Source organism: Tachyglossus aculeatus, chromosome 17 (genome assembly GCF_015852505.1).
Source record: "Tachyglossus aculeatus isolate mTacAcu1 chromosome 17, mTacAcu1.pri, whole genome shotgun sequence".
Classification (NCBI taxonomy): domain Eukaryota; kingdom Metazoa; phylum Chordata; class Mammalia; order Monotremata; family Tachyglossidae; genus Tachyglossus; species Tachyglossus aculeatus.
The window spans coordinates 56,389,832-56,406,212 of record NC_052082.1 but is presented as its reverse complement, the minus strand read 5'-3'; the positions used below and the strand labels follow the sequence as shown (position 1 = coordinate 56,406,212).

Genomic DNA, 16,381 nt, shown 5'->3' with positions numbered 1-16,381 from the left:
TCACTTCTCTGGGCCTCAGTTCCCTCATCTGGAAAATGGGGATGAAGACTGGGAGCCCCTCGTGGGACAACCTGATCGCCTTGTATCTGCCCCAGCGCTTAGAACAGTGCTTTGCACATAGTAAGCGCTTAACAAATACCAACATTATTCAATCAATCAATCAATCATATTTATTGAGCGCTTACTATGTGCAGAGCACTGTACTAAGCGCTTGGGAAGTACAAATTGGCAACATATAGAGACGGTCCCTACCCAACAGTGGGCTCACAGTCTAAAATAATCTAAAAGATCATTGTCATTAGAGCAGGGAATGTGTCTTCCAACTCGCTTGTACTGTTCCCTCCCTAGCGCTTAGCACTGCGCTCTCTTGCTACTTGTAATTAATAATAATAATAATAATAATAATAATAATGGCATCTGTTAAAGCACTTACTATGTGCCAAGAACTGTTCTAAGCGCTGGGGGGGAGGGATACAATAATGATAGTATTTGTTAAGCACTTACCAGCGCTTAGAACAGTGCTTTGCACATAGTAAGCGCTTAACAAATGCCATTATTATTATATTATTATTACTTATTATTAGTATTATTACTAATTAGTAATAATAATTAGTATTATTATTAGCAAAGCACTGTTCTAAGTGCTGGGGGGATACAATAATGATGGTATTTGTTAAGCACTTACTTTGTGCAAAGCACTGTTCTAAGCGCTGCAGGGGGGGATACAAGGTGATCAGGTTGTCCCACGTGGGGCTCACAGGCTTCATCCCCATTTTACAGATAACTGAGGCTCAGAGAAGTGAAGTGACTTACCCAAGGTCACACAGGTTGTCCAACATGGGGCTCACAGTCTTCATCCCCATTTTACAGATAACTGAGGCTCAGAGAAGTGAAGTGACTTGCCCCAGGTCGCACTGGTTGTCCCACATGGGGCTCACAGTCTTCATCCCCATTTTACAGATAACTGAGGCTCAGAGAAGTGAAGTGACTTGCCCCAGGTCGCACTGGTTGTCCCACATGGGGCTCACAGTCTTCATCCCCATTTTACAGATAACTGAGGCTCAGAGAAGTGAAGTGACTTGCCCAAGGTCACACACCAGACACGCGGTGGAGCCGGGATTAGAACCCATGACCTCTGACTCCCAAGCCCGGGCTCTTGAATTTAGTGTCCACCTGTTAGACTATAAACTCCTGGATGGCAGCGGGGTGTCCGCTATGTTTGTACATATTTATTACTCTATTTTATTTGTACATATTTATTATATTTATTTTATTAATATGTTTTGTTTTGTTTTCTGTCTCCCCCTTCTAGACTGTGAGCCCGCTGTTGGGCAGGGACTGTCTCTATTTGTCGCCGACTTGGACTTCCCAAGCTGTGTTCTGCACACAGTAAGTGCTCAATAAATACGATTGAATGAATGAATACGTTTGTATTCATGTATAATATACAATATATAATATAATATGTATTCATATAATATAATATATATATATATAATATAATATGTATTCATGTATAATATGAATACGATTGAATGAATGAATGAATACTAACCCACCTGTACGCTCCCCCTTATCTTACTGCAGGGCTCCAACAGAAGAGGCGCTCAGTACATAGATTGACGTGAGGTTCAGAGCAGATTCTCAGGCCACTGACCGCAGGAAGGTTGTTCCCCCGGCCTTGGACCAAATTGGGGCTCGAAGGGGAGGAAGGGAGGGTGAGGATGGAGGTGATGGGGTTGTCACTGTCCTTCCCACCAACTGTCACCGTTATTCCCGGTGCTGTCACCATCACCATCGCCATGGAAACCGTCACCATCATCACGCCCGTCTCCTTACCTCCAGGCCCAAATGGGCTCATCCCTCCTGGACGTTCCGGCTTCTCCGGCAGGCGATGCCAGGGGGTTCATCCCTGGAGCCTCATCCCGACTCCCTCTCCCTTTTTTATGGCGTTAAATAAAAATCATAACTGTAATAATAACTAAGCGCTCAGTACGGTGCTCTGCACACAGTAAGTGCTCAATAAATACGATTGAATGAACTGCGGTGTTTGTTAAGTGCTTATCATGTGCCACGGCACCGTCCTAACTGCCGGGGTGAATCCAAGCAAGTTGGGTTGGACACAGCCCCTGTCCCGCTTGGGGCTCCCAGTCTTAATCCCCATTTTACAGATGAGGTAACTGAGGCACAGAGAAATTAAGTGACTTAGCAATAACAAAGAGCCCCCCCTCTTTTTAATAATAAAAAGAGCCCCCCCTTTTAGACTGTGAGCCCACTGTTGGGTAGGGACTGTCTATGTTGCCAACTTGTACTTCCCAAGCGCTTAGTACAGTGCTCTGCACACAGTAAGCGCTCAATAAATACGATTGATGATGATGATGAATAATAATAATGGTACTTGGTAAGCGCTTGCTATGTGCCAAGCACTGTTCTAAGCACTGGGGGAGATACAAGCTAATCAGGTTGGACACAGTCCCCGTCGCACATGGGGCTCACAGTCTCAAACCCCATTTTCCGGATGAGGGAACTGAGGCCCAGAGAAGTGAAGTGACTTGCCCAGGGCCACGCAGCGGGTAAGTGGCGGAGCCGGGACTGGTTAAGCGCTTACTACGTGGCGGGCGCTGTACCGAGCAGTGGGGTAGATACGAGCTAATCAGGTTGGATGGGGAGGTTGGAGGTGGAATGGGGCCTCCTGCTTCCCAGCCTCGGCCTCTGCCCTTCGCCTTCTCCCGGGCATCTCCTCGGGATAGGGCAGGATTCCGGCCGGTGGGGAAACGTGACCCGTCTGGAAGGAGGGGCCCCAAAATGTCCGGCGAGAGGCCCCGCCCGGTCCGTCTCTTAAGCGACCTGTCCGAAGTGGCCCCCACCTGTCCAGGGAGAGCCCCCCGACCTGTCCAGAGGCTCCTCCACCTATCCAGGGACGCCCCCCGACCTCTCTTCCCCGAGCCCCCCACCTGCCCTGAGAGCCCCCCAAACTGTTCAGGGGCCCCTGGACCTGTTCGGAGAGAGCCCCCCCATAACCCGTCCAGAGAGAGGCCCCCAAAGGGTCCGGAGAGAGGCCCCGACCTCTCCGAAGAGACCCCCAACCTGTTCAGGGGCCCCTGGACCTGTTCGGAGAGAGCCCCCCCATAACCCGTCCAGAGAGAGGCCCCCAAAGTGTCCGGAGAGAGGCCCCGACCTCTCCAAAGAGCCCCCCAACCTGTTCAGGGGCCCCTGGACCTGTTCGGAGAGAGCCCCCCCATAACCCGTCCAGAGAGAGGCCCCCAAAGTGTCCGGAGAGAGGCCCCGACCTCTCCGAAGAGACCCCAACCTGTCTAAAGGCAGGCCCCCTCACCCTCCAAACAGTTCGGAGGTCCCCCGGTCTATCCGGAGAGAGCCCCCCCATAACCCGCCGCCCGGAGAGAAGCCCCCGTTCCCCGCGACCCGTGGGGCGAGAGGCCCGCCCCGGCCCGTCTCCTTCGGGCCTACTTCCCCCAAACCGACCGGACTCCACGCGGACGCCAGGCCTGTTCCTCCAGGCTTGCTCGTTTTGGCCTCTCCCCTTCCTTTATTTCAGAAGAAGCGGACACAGCGGCGGAGACAGTCCCGGCCCGGGCCTCTCCCCGGGGTCCCCCCGGTTCCACCGTCCGCGGCCCCCTCTGATCGGACTCTTTCTGGGTCCCCCGTGCCCGCCGAGAGGCCTGCACCGGGGAGGGGGCCGCGGGGGGCCCCGGGCCTCGGCGGAGCCGCCGGCGTCGGGCCGGAGAGGAAGCGGGCACGAGGCCGGGGGCGCGGGGGAAGCTCTGGGCTGAGCGGGAGGCCGGCACGGACAGGGGGGGACGGGACCGGGTGCCCAGCGCGGGAGTCGGGCCTTCCTCGCCCCTCTCCTCCGCCCCGAGCGAGCGGATCCGTGCGTGGCCGTCGGCTCTCCGACGGAGCCTCCGAGAGGGGGAGAGGGGACCCTTCCCCACCGGCAACTTCACACCGTACCCCCGCCGAGGGGAGCCGGCCCGTTCCGCCCCCTAATCCCGCTCTCCGCGTGGCATCCGGGCCCGATGGTGGCAACGGGAGCAGCGGGCGAAGGGGAGGGACGAGGGCCGGGGGGCTGACCGCCGGGGTGCCAGGGGTCACGGCGCATGGATGCCATCGGCCAGTCTCCCCACGCCGGCAACCCCGAACGGAGGTCCGAGAAAAGTCATCGTGCGGCGGGGCCAGCGGGCACGTGCCGGGGTCCCGGCCTCCCCAGCCCGCCCGTGGCTTCTCAGACGGGGACGGGACGGCGGGCCGCTCTCTCCTCCTTCCCCGGCCCTGCCGGCCGCGGGGGTCCCGTCGGGGGGCGGGCGAAGCGGCAAGCGAGGGAGCGAGCGGCGGGGGGGTCTAAGCGACGTCTCGGACGCGGCTCCCGTAGCCGTGCCCATCCTCCCGCGGGACCCCCGGCGGCCCCCACTCCGGGTCCTCCTCGTCCCCGACGGGCACCGAGTTGTAGGCGGGCTCCTCCGAGGGCAGGGTGGCGAAGGTGGTGAACTTGACCCGCTTGCGCTTGGACGTGGGCGAGTGGACGGGGTCTTCGGCCTGCTCCCGGGCCGAGCCCCCCGAGGAGCCGTCCCCCCGCCCGTGGGCCTGGCTCTGGACACTGGCGGGCGAGGAGCCGCCGCCACCGGCGCCGTCGGGGTGGCGGCGGGCGGGCGAGGCCTCCAGCGGGTCCCCGGGCCCGCCGGGCTGCGGGGAGAGGTCGCCCCGGGCCCGCAGGGGCTGCCCGTTGCCCAGGAAGACCCAGTGGTGGGAGTGGTCCGTGCCGGTCTGGCCCTCGACGGGGACGCGTTTGTGGCGGTACTTGAGCACGAAGACGATGCAGTTGATGAGGAAGACCAAGATGGCCAGGCAGAAGACGCCCAGCAAGGCGTACATGCCGATCTCCAGGTCCGTCAGGCCTCGGCCCGCGGGGGCCGAGCCCGGGGCCACCGTGGGCGCGTCCTCCGGGGCCGGGGCCATGGTGGCGGGCGCCGGCCGGACCGTGGAGGCCTCGGCCCCGGGGCCCGGGCTCTCCTCCTCGGCCTCGTCCTCGTCCGGCCCGAAGCGGACGCGGACGGCCGCCCGGGCGGTGGCCAGCACGCTCTTGCGCCGCGTCTTCTGGCAGCTCTCGCCGATGGTCAGCTCGGCCCGCAGCAGGTCCCCCGCGCCCTCAGCCTGGGCCACCACCAGCGGGAAGGCCCGGGCCTGGGCCACCGTGGCCACCCTCTCGTCCAGGCTGCTGACCAGCAGAGCGTAGTCCTTGGGGCTGTACAGGGACAGCGGGGCCGTGCTGCCGTCGCTGAACGACAGCCACAGGCTCAGGAGGGCCTCCTGTGGGGGATCCACCGGCGCCCGGGTCACGGGGGGCCCACGGGCCGGGACCCCCGTGACCCCGCGCCGGACTCCTCCCCTTCCCTCAGCCTCGCAAAGTTCTCCCTCGGCCCATCCCCATCTAAACCCTCGTTTCCTCCTCTCCCGCTCCCTTCTGCCTCACCCTTGCGCTCGGATTGGCTCCCTTTGTTCCCCCCTTCCCTCAGCCCCACAGCCAGTACGTCCCTACCTGAGAACTCCCAATTTTCCCAGGCCCACTTTTTTTAAAAAAATGGTATTTGTTAAGCGCTTACTATGCACCAGGCACTGCACTTCGTCCTGGGGTAGGGACTGAGCCCTCATTTCCTCTCTCCCGCTCCCTTCTCCGTCATCCCTGCACTTGGATTGGTTCCCCTTTTTCCCCCCTCCCACAGCCCCAAAGCCCTTACATCCCTACCTGAGAATTCCCAATTCTCCCGGGCCCACTTTTTTCCTTTATATGGTATTTAAGCGCTTACTATGTGCCAAGAACTCTCCCTCGTCCTAAACCCTCATTTCCTCTTCTCTGGCTCCCTTCTGTTCATTCATTCATTCAATCGCATTTATTGAGCACGTACTGTACTAAGCGCTTGGGAAGTCCAAGTTGGCAACATATAGAGACGGTCCCTACCCAACAGTGGGCTCACAGTCTAGAAGGGTCACAGTCTGTATCACCCTTGCGCTTGGATTGGCTCCGTTTCCCCCCTCCCTCACATCCCTACTTGAGAATTCCCAATTCTCTGAGGCCCGTTTTTTTTTAAATGGCATTTCTTAAGCTCCTACTATATGCTAGGCACTGTACTTCGTCCTGGGGTAGGGACTAAACCCTCATTTCCTCTTCTCCCGCTCCCTTCTCCGTCACCCTTGCGCTTGGAATGGCTCCCTTTTTTCCCCCCTTCCCTCAGCCCCACAGCCATAACCTTCCTACCTAAGAATTCCCAATTCTCCCAGGCCCACCTTTTCCCTTTTAAATGGTATTTAAGCGCTTACTATGTGCCAGGCACTGTACTTCGTCCTGCAGTAGGGACTAAGTCCTCATTTCCTCTTCTCCCGCTCCCTTCTCCGTCACCCCCGCACTTGGATTGGCTCCCTTTTTTCTCCCCTCCCACAGCCCCAAAGCACTTACATCCCTACCTGAGAATCCCCAATTCTCCCGGACCCACTTTTTTCCTTTTAAATGGTATTTAAGCGCTTACTATGTGCCAGGCACTGTACTTCGTCCTACAGTAGGGACTAAGTCCTCATTTCCCCCACTCCCTTCTCCGTCACCCTTGGGCTTGGAATGGCTTCCTTTTTTCCCCTTCCCTCAGCCCCACAGCCCTTACGCCCCTACCTGAGAATTCCCAGTTCTCCCGGACCGATTTTTTTAAAATGCTATTTCTTAAGTGCTTACTATGCGCTGGGCACTCTACTTTGTCCTGGGGTAGGAACTAAACCCTCATTTCCTCTTCTCCCGCTCCACCCCTGCGCTTGAATCGGCTCCCTTTCCCCCGCCCCTCGCCCCCTCAGCCCTTACATCCATATTCATTCAATCCATATCCATAATTTATTTCTATTAAAGCCCACCTCCCCCTCTAGACGGTAAGCTCCCTGTGGGCAGAGAATATGTCTACCTTCTTTGTCCTATTGGACTCTCCCAAGGACTTAGTTCAGTGCTCTGCGCACAGGACGCGCTCGGTAAACACGACTGATTGGCGGAGGTCTAACCCCAAGCCCTCCTGCTGCAATTCTGGAACGCTTCCCCTTGTTCTGGCCTTTCGAGGGACGGAGAGGGACCTTCGCCTCCTGCCCCGCTCCAAACCATCCGACCGATCCATGGGATTTACTGAGCGCTTACTGTATACAGAGCACTGTGCTAAGCGCTCTCTCTCCCCCAGCCCCCCACCCCACTCGGTCACCGACGGCCCAGAGGAGGCGGCGTTCGGGAGCACGTTCAAGCGGTGTGATCTAGTACGTCCAGCCTGGGCCTGGGAATCAGAGGGCCTGGTTTCTAATCCCGGCTCCGCCACTTGTCGGCTGTGTGGCCTTGGGCCAGTCACCCGGCTTCTCTGGGCCTCGGTTCCCTCATCTGGAAAACGGGGATTCAGGCTGCGAGGCCCGCCGTGGGGCCTAGAATGGGTCCGGCCCGAGTGTCCCGCGTCCACTCTGGCGCGCGGTACAGTGCCCGCCACGTAGTAAGCGCTTCACACATACGTCATTATTGGGCAGAGGGGCGGGGGGCCCGCCGGGCTCCTTCACCTGCTTGACGAAGCTGAGGGTCTGCTGGGCGTCCGTCCTGGCCAGGATGGTGTGGCTGCCGCGGGGGCTGGGCTGGAGCGAGAGGGACAGGCTGGACACCACCTGCGCCTTCAGCTCGGTGACGCTCACCTTCTCGTCCGACACGGTCACGGGCGTCTGGCCCAGCACCGCCTCCATCAGCGGGGACACCACCTGCCCAGGGGCCGCGCCTCCATTACTGCCCCTCTCCCCGACCACCACCATCTTCTCCCCGCCAACCCCTCTCTCCCACTCCTCCCCTTCCACCCTCCTCTTCCCCTTCTGTTCCCCTCCCTTCTCTCCCCCTCCATCCTCCTTCCTCCCCTTGGCCCCCTTCTCTCTCCCTCCCTTTTCCTCCTCCTCTTCCCCTCCCTTTTCATTTCTCCCCCTTATCCCCCTTCTCTCCACCTCCCCTTCCCCCCTTCCCTTTTCCCTTCTCTCCACCTCCTCCTTCCCCCCTCCTTCTTCCTTTTCCTCTTTCCCTTCCCCTTTTCTTCCTCCCTCTTCCCCTCCCCTTTTCCCTTCTCTCCCCTTCCTTTTCCCCCTTCTCTTCCCCTCCCTCTCCCCTTTTCCCTTCCCCTCCTTCTCCCCTTTCCTTCTCTTCCCCTCCCTCTTTCCCCTTCCCTTCTCCTTTCCCCCTCCCTCTTCACCGCCCCTTTTCCCTTCTCTCCACTTCCTCCTTTTCCCCCCTTTCCCTCCCCCTCCTTTCTTCTTTTCCCCCTCCTTTTCCCCCTTCTCTTCCCCTCCCCCTCCCCTTTACCCTTCCCCTCCTTCTCCCCTTTCCTTCTCTTCCCTTCCCTCTTTCCCCTTCCCTTCCCCTTCTTTCCCTCCCTTCCCCTTTCCCTTCTCGCCCCTTCCTTCTCCCCTCTGCTTTTCCCTTCTCTCCCCTCCTCTTCTTCCTCTTCCCCTTATCCCCCTCCCTCTTCCCCCTTTCCTCCTTCCCCTCCCCTTATTCCCCTTCTTTCCCCCTCCCGCTTCCTGTTATCTCCCCTTCCCCCCTTCTCCCGCCCTCCTTCTTCCCCCTTCCCCCTTCTCTTTTCCCCCTTCTTTCTCCCTCCCTCTTCCCATTCTCTCCCCTTCCTTCTTCCCCTTCCCCCCTTTCCCTCCCCCTCCTTTCTTCTTTTCCCCTTCCTTTTCCCCCTTCTCTCCCCCTCCCCCTTTACCCTCCCCCTCCTTCTCCCCTTTCCTTCTCTTCCCTTCCCCCTCTCCCCTTCCCTTCCCCTCCTTCCCCTTCCCCCCTTCTCCCCTTTCCTTTTCCCTTCTCTCCCCTTCCTTCTTCCCCTTCCCTTCTCCCCCCCCATTTCCCCCTTCCTCTCCCCTTTTTCCCCTTCTTCCCCCCTTTCCATTCCCTCCCCTTCCTTCTTCCCCTTCCCCTTCTCTGCCCTCCCTCTTCCCCCTTCCCCTCCCCTTTTCTCCTTCTTTCCCCCTCCCTCTTCCCATTCTCTCCCCTTCCTCCTTCCCCTTCCTCCCTTCCCTTCCCCCCCACCTTTCCACCCTCCCCCCTTCCCCTTCTCTCGCCCCTTTTCTCCCCTTCCGTCCGTCCCCCCATCCCCTCCCCCGGCCCCCGGCCGGACCCCCTGGAGAGCAGAGCGGAGGCCGGGGTGGGCCCGGGCCCGGGCCCGGGCCCTGGGCCGGAGGGTGACCCCTGACCTTGAAGAGGGTGACCCCCGGCTCCCGTCCGGCCAGCGTGCTGCCGTCCACCATCTGCGCCACCCGGGGGTCGTCCACCTTCATGAAGTCGCCCACCAGGTCGGTGACCTCCACCAGCCAGTCTGGGCCCAGCATGGTGACGGCCGGGCCCGCGGGCGCCCCGGGACCCTCGGCTCCCTCGGGCCCGTCGGGGGACGTGGTGTGAAACTGGGTGAAGACTTGAAGCGTGGTGTGCTGGTACTGCAGGGTGCAGCCACGGTTCGGACGACGCTCCGCGCCACCGCCTTCCTCTTCCTCATCCTCCTCCGCCGCCGCGTCCTCGCTCTCCCGCACCGATCTGGGGGGTACACAGGGGGTCGACCGGACCTCAGGGCAGGGGCGGCGACCCCAAATCCAGCCGGGGAGGGGCCCGGGGTCCACGGCCGACTGGCTGTGTGACTCCGGGCCGGTCCCCGACCTCTCTGAGCCCGGGCTTCCTCAGCTGCTGATCGGCTGTGTGACATCGGGGGAGTCCCCCTACCTCTCTGAGCCTGAGCTTCCTTATCTACGAATCTCCCATCGCATCGGGCAAATGAGTCCCTAGTGGGGAAGCAGCATGGCACAGTGGGTAGAGCCCAGGCCTGGGAGACAGAAGGTCACGGGTTCTAATCCCGGCTCTGCCACTCGTCTGCTGGGTGACCTTGGGCAAGTCACTTCACTGCTCCGGGCCTCGCTTCCCTCATCCAGAAAATGGGGATTAAGACTGCGAGCCCCACGTGGGACAGGGGCCGTGTCCAAACTGGTTGGCTTGTATCCACCGCAGCGCTTGGCACACAGTAAGCGCTTCACAAATGCCACAATTATCATCATTACTGTTATTAGGAAGAGGTTTAGGGTCTTCGGGACCAAGCGGTAAAGGCATCCGGGCCTGCTTTTTTTTTATGGCATTTGTTAAGCGCTTACTATGTGCAAAGCACCGTTCTAAGCGCTGGGGTGGTTCCAAGGTGATCGGGTTGTCCCACGGGGGGCTCATAGTCTTCATCCCCAATTTACACATGAGGTAACTGAGGCCCAGAGAAGTTAAGCGACTCGCCCAAAGTCACCCAGCTGACAATTGGCGGAGCCGGGGTTTGAACCCATGACCTCGGACTCCAAAGCCCGGGCTCTTTTCCACCGAGCCACGCTGCTTCTTCGGTGCTTGGCTCCTTTCTCTCCCACCCAGGCCCACGGGTATACGGCCAGGGAACCGAAGAGTACACGAACACATACGTGTCCCCAAAGTGCTCCGGCACCAACCGGTTCATCTTAATCCTCACACCATCTTTGGGGGGACGGGCAAGGAGGAGAAACCACGGCAGAGCTAAATAATAATATCAGCGATTGTATTTGTCGACATTCGTTCATTCAATCATATTTATTGAGCGCTTACTGTGTGCAGAGCACCGTACTAAGCACTTGGGAAGTCCAAGTTGGCAACATACAGAGGCGGTCCCTACCCAACGGCGGGCTCACAGTCTAGATCTAAGTGCCAAGCACTGTACTAAGCGCTGGCGCAGATGCAACACAATCAGGTCCGACGTAGTCCCCGCCCTACGGAGGCTCGGAGTCTAAGGGGAAAGGAGGAATTTAATCCCCATTCTGCAGCCGAGGAAAGCGAGGCCCAGGGTGGACTAAGGGGAAAGGAGGAGAGGAATTTAATCCCCATTCTGCAGCCGAGGAAAGCGAGGCCCGGGGTGGACTAAGGGGAAAGGAGGAGAGGAATTTAATCCCCATTCTGCAGCCGAGGAAAGCGAGGCCTGGGGTGGACTAAGGGGAAAGGAGGAGAGGAATTTAATCCCCATTCTGCAGCCGAGGAAAGCGAGGCCCAGGGCGGTCTAAGGGGAAAGGAGGAGAGGAATTTAATCCCCATTCTGCAGCCGAGGAAAGCGAGGCCCAGGGCGGTCTAAGGGGAAAGGAGGAGAGGAATTTAATCCCCATTCTGCAGCCGAGGAAAGCGAGGCCCAGGGTGGCCTAAGGGAAAAGGAGGAGAGGAATTTAATCCCCATTCTGCAGCCGAGGAAAGCGAGGCCCAGGGTGGACTAAGGGGAAAGGAGGAGAGGAATTTAATCCCCATTCTGCAGCCGAGGAAAGTGAGGCCCAGGGCGGTCTAAGGGAAAAGGAGGAGAGGAATTTAATCCCCATTCTGCAGCCAAGGAAAGCGAGGCCCAGGGTGGACTAAGGGGAAAGGAGGAGAGGAATTTAATCCCCATTCTGCAGCCGAGGAAAGCGAGGCCCAGGGCGGTCTAAGGGGAAAGGAGGAGAGGAATTTAATCCCCATTCTGCAGCCGAGGAAAGCGAGGCCCAGGGTGGACTAAGGGGAAAGGAGGAGAGGAATTTAATCCCCATTCTGCAGCCGAGGAAAGCGAGGCCCAGGGTGGACTAAGGGGAAAGGAGGAGAGGAATTTAATCCCCATTCTGCAGCCGAGGAAAGCGAGGCCCAGGGCGGTCTAAGGGGAAAGGAGGAGAGGAATTTAATCCCCATTCTGCAGCTGAGGAAAGCGAGGCCCAGGGTGGCCTAAGGGAAAAGGAGGAGAGGAATTTAATCCCCATTCTGCAGCCGAGGAAAGCGAGGCCCAGGGTGGACTAAGGGTAAAGGAGGAGAGGAATTTAATCCCCATTCTGCAGCCGAGGAAAGCGAGGCCCAGGGCGGTCTAAGGGAAAAGGAGGAGAGGAATTTAATCCCCATTCTGCAGCCAAGGAAAGCGAGGCCCAGGGTGGTCTAAGGGGAAAGGAGGAGAGGAATTTAATCCCATTCTGCAGCCGAGGAAAGTGAGGCCCAGGGCGGTCGTGACGTCCCCGAGGTCAAGGGGCAGGATGGCGGCCGAGCTGGGATCGGAACCCCGTTCTCCCGGCTCCCCGCGCTGTTGGCCGTCCCGCTCCGAGTCCCCGGGCTGTCGCCCCACTTTTCCAGGTCCTCTGGCCGAGCGGCTTCCGTCCCCCCAGAAGCGGGAGGGGAATTCCCCCCGATTCCAGGCCTTCCCGCCCACCGACGGTCGGCCATGGAGCGGAGGACTCCTCTGGGGGGGCCTGGCGACCGGGCCGGGGCAGGCGCTGGTCACCCCCGGGGGGAAGGTGGGCCGAGGGGGGCCGGGACCCACCTCCTGTCGGGCAGGACGGGCACCCGCCAGCCTCTCACTTGGCTGAGGTGGGCGTCCGAGAGCTGGATGAGAAGGGGCAGCTTGGGCACCCACACGGTCATCTCCAGCGGGGCGGTCCACGTGTCGTAGCGGAAGGTGACCCGCGCGTTCATGGAGCCGCGGGACTCCTTCCCGCTGACGAAGACGTAGTCGCAGCTGCTGGACACCTGGGCGAGAGCGAGGGGTCAGGGCCGGGGGTGACCGTCCCCGCGGCTCCGGGGCCGGGAACTGAGGCGGAGACCCCCGGGAGGGGGCACTCTCCCCACCGACCCCCAAACCGAGAAAAAAAAATGAAATAATGGCATTTATTAAGCGCTTACTATGTGCCAAGCACTGTCCTCAGCGCTGGGGAGGTTACAAGGTGATCAGGTTGGCCCACGGGGGGCTCACAGTCTTCACCCCCATTTTACAGATGAGGGAACTGAAGCCCAGAGAAGTGAAGTGACTTGCCCAAAATCACACAGCTGACAATTGGCAGAGCCGGGATTTGAACCCATGACCTCTGACTCCAAAGCCCGGGCTCTTTTCCACTGAGCCATGCTGCTTCTCTAACCCCCTCTGCCCTCTGGGGCACCCGGCGGGGAGGGACGCGCTTCGGATCCTTTACTGGGTAGGGACCGTCTCGGTACGAAGCCGATTGGTACTTCCCGACAGTGCTCTTCACACGGTGAGCGCTCAATAAATACGATTATGATGGCATTTATTAAGCGCTTACTATGTGCAAAGCACTGGGGAGATGACAAGGTGATCAGGTTGTCCCCCCGGGGGCTCACAGTCTTCATCCCCATTTTACAGATGAGGGAACTGAGGCCCAGAGAAGTGAAGTGACTTGCCCAAAGTCACCCAGCTGACAATTGACGGAGCTGGGATTCAAACCCATGACCTCTGACTCCAAAGCCTGGGCTCTTTCCACTGAGCCACGCTGCTTCTCTAGATATCCCAGGATATCCCAGGATCCTTTGTTGGATAGGGACCGTCTCGATATGATGCCGATTTGTACTTCCCAACAGTGCTCTTCACACAGTAAGTGCCCAATAAACACGATTATGATGGCAGTTAGTAAGTGCTTACTATGTGCAAAGCACTGTTCTAAGTGCCAGGGAGGATACAAGGTGATCAGATTGTCCCACGTGGGGCTCACAGTCTTCATCCCCATTTTCCAGATGAGGGAACTGAGGCGCAGAGAAGTGAAGTGACTTGCCCAAAGTCACCCAGCTGACAATTGGAGGAGCTGGGATTCGAACCCATGACCTCTGACTCCAAAGCCCGGGCTCTTTCCACTGAGCCGCGCTGCTTCTCTAGATTTCCCAGGATAGCCCAGGATCCTTCGTTGGGTAGGGACCGTCTCGATATGATGCCGATTTGTACTTCCCAACAGTGCTCTTCACACAATAAGCACTCAATAAATACGATTATGATGGCATTTATTAAGCGCTTACTATATGCAAAGCACCGTTCTAAGCGCCAGGGAGGATACAAGGTGATCAGATTGTCCCACGGGGGGCTCACAGTCTTCATCCCCCTTTCACAGATGAGGGAACTGATGCGCAGAGGAGTGAAGTGCCTTGCCCAAAGTCACCCAGCTGACAATTGGCGGAGCCGGGATTTGAACCCATGACTTCTGACTCCAGAGCCCGGGCTCTTTCCACTGAGCCACGCTGCTTCTCTCCATCCCAACGGCTACCACATTAATACAGTCGCTCCTCCTCTCCTGCCTCCTTTACTGCGCCGGTCTCCTTGCTGACTGCCTGGCTTCCTGCCTCTCCCCAATCAATCAATCAATCAATCGTGTTTATTGAGCGCTTCCTGTGTGCAGAGCACTGTACTAAGCGCTTGGGAAGCACAAGATGGCAACACATAGAGACGGTCCCTACCCAACAGCGGGCTCACAGTCTAGAAGTCTGCCGCCCGGATCATTTTTCCGCAGAACCGTTCAGTCCGTTTTCCCCCACTACTCAAGAACCTCCAGTGGTTGATTCATTCATTCAATCGTATTTGTTGAGCGCTTGCTGCGTGCAGGGCACTGTACTAAGCGCTTGGGAGGTACAAGTTGGCAACATTCCAGTCGTTCATTCATTTATTCAATCGTATTTATTGAGCGCTTACTCTGTGCGGAACACTGTACTAAGCACTTAGGAAGTCCAAGTTGGCAACATAGAGAGACGGTCCCTACCCAACAGCGGGCTCACAGGCTAGAAGGGGGAGACAGACGACAATACAAAACATATTAAATAAGATAAACAGTAAATATGTACAAGTAGAATAGAGTAAAATATCTGCATTCATTCATTCAATCGGATTTGTTGAGCGCTTACTGTGTGCGGAGCACTTTACTAAGCGCTTGGGAAGTACAAGCTGGCAAGATTCCATTCGTTCATTCATTTATTCAATCATATTTATTGAGCGCTTACTGTGTGCGGAACACTGTACTAAGCGCTTGAGAAGTCCAAGTTGGCAACATCTAGACACGGTCCCTACCCAACAGCGGGCTCACAGGCTAGAAGGGGGAGACAGACGACAATACAAAATATATTAAATAAGATAAATAGTAAATATGTACAAGTAGAATAGAGTAAAATATCTGCATTCATTCATTCAATTGTATTTATTGAGTGCTTACTATGTGCAGAGTACTGTACTAAGCGCTTGGGAGGTACAAGTTGGCAACATTCCAGTCATTCATTCATTTATTCAATCATATTTATTGAGCGTTTACTGTGTGCAGAACAATGTACTAAGCGCTTGGGAAGTCCAATCAATCAATCGCATTTATTGAGCGCTTACTGTGTGTGGAACACTGTACTAAGCGCTTGGGAAGTCCAATCAATCAATCAATCAATCAATCATATTTACTGAGCGCTTACTGTGTGCAGAGCACTGTACTAAGCGCTTGGGAAGTCCAAGTCGGCAACATCTAGAGATGGTCCCTACCCAACAGCGGGCTCACAGTCTACAAGGGGGAGACAGACAACAAGACAAAATATATTCATTCATTCATTCAATCGTATTTATTCCACAGCACCTGTATATATGGATATATCTTTGTACATATTTATTACTCTATTGATTTATTTATTTATTTTACTTGTACATATCTATTCTATTTATTTTATTTTGTTAATATGTTTGGTTTTGTTGTCTGTCTCCCCCTTCTAGACTGCGAGCCCACTGTTGGGTAGGGACCGTCTCTCTATGTTGCCAACTTGGACTTCCCAAGCGCTTAGTCCAGTGCTCTGCACACAGTAAGTGCTCACTAAATACGATTGATTGATTGATTGATTGATTGAGTGCTTACTGTGTGCAGAGCTCCGGACTAAGCGCTTGGGAAGTCCAAGTTGGCAACATCTAGAGACGGTCCCTACCCCACAGCGGGCTCACAGTCTAGAAGGGGGAGACAGACAACAAGACAAAACAGATTCATTCATTCATTCAATCGTATTTATTGAGCGCTTACTGTGTGCAGAGCACTGGACTAAGTGCTTGGGAAGTCCAAGTTGGCAACATCTAGAGCCGGTCCCTACCCAACAGTGGGCTCACAGGCTAGAAGGGGAAGACGGAGAACAAAACAAAACATACTCATTCATTCATTCAATTGTATTTATTGAGCGCTTACTGTGTGCAGAGCACTGGACTAAGCGCTTGGGAAGTCCAAGTTGGCAACATCTAGAGCCGGTCCCTACCCAACAGCAGGCTCACAGGCTAGAAAGGGGAGGTAGAGAACAAAATCCATCCCCTCGCCCCCTTGCTACTCCTCCTCCGACCGGGCCCTCACACTCCTCCGCTCCCTCCGAAGAGGGAAAGTGGGAATCCGGGCTATTGACGTCTCCCGTATCATTCATTCCATCGTATTTATTGAGCGCTTACGGTGTGCAGGGCACTGTACTAAGCGCTTGGGAAGTCCAAGTTGGCAACATACAGAGACGGTCCCTACCCGACAGCGGGCTCACAGTCTAGAAGGGCGGGGCGGGGGGCTGGATGAG

General features: G+C 57.0%; 1 protein-coding gene across 1 annotated transcript in view; it reads right to left on the bottom strand.

The window, feature by feature from the left end:
• Positions 1 to 3,529: 3,529 nt before the first annotated feature.
• The window catches only part of TMEM132E (transmembrane protein 132E), a 65,079-nt gene continuing 52,227 nt past the window's right edge, over positions 3,530 to 16,381 (bottom strand). Inside the window, exons 7-10 of the mRNA XM_038759300.1 lie at positions 12,363 to 12,568; positions 9,247 to 9,583; positions 7,579 to 7,770; positions 3,530 to 5,322 (exon numbers count right to left, since the gene is read on the bottom strand). Coding sequence (XP_038615228.1) covers positions 4,357 to 5,322; positions 7,579 to 7,770; positions 9,247 to 9,583; positions 12,363 to 12,568 — 1,701 coding nt within the window. The 3' untranslated portion in view covers positions 3,530 to 4,356. The remainder of the gene's footprint in view (positions 5,323 to 7,578; positions 7,771 to 9,246; positions 9,584 to 12,362; positions 12,569 to 16,381) is intronic.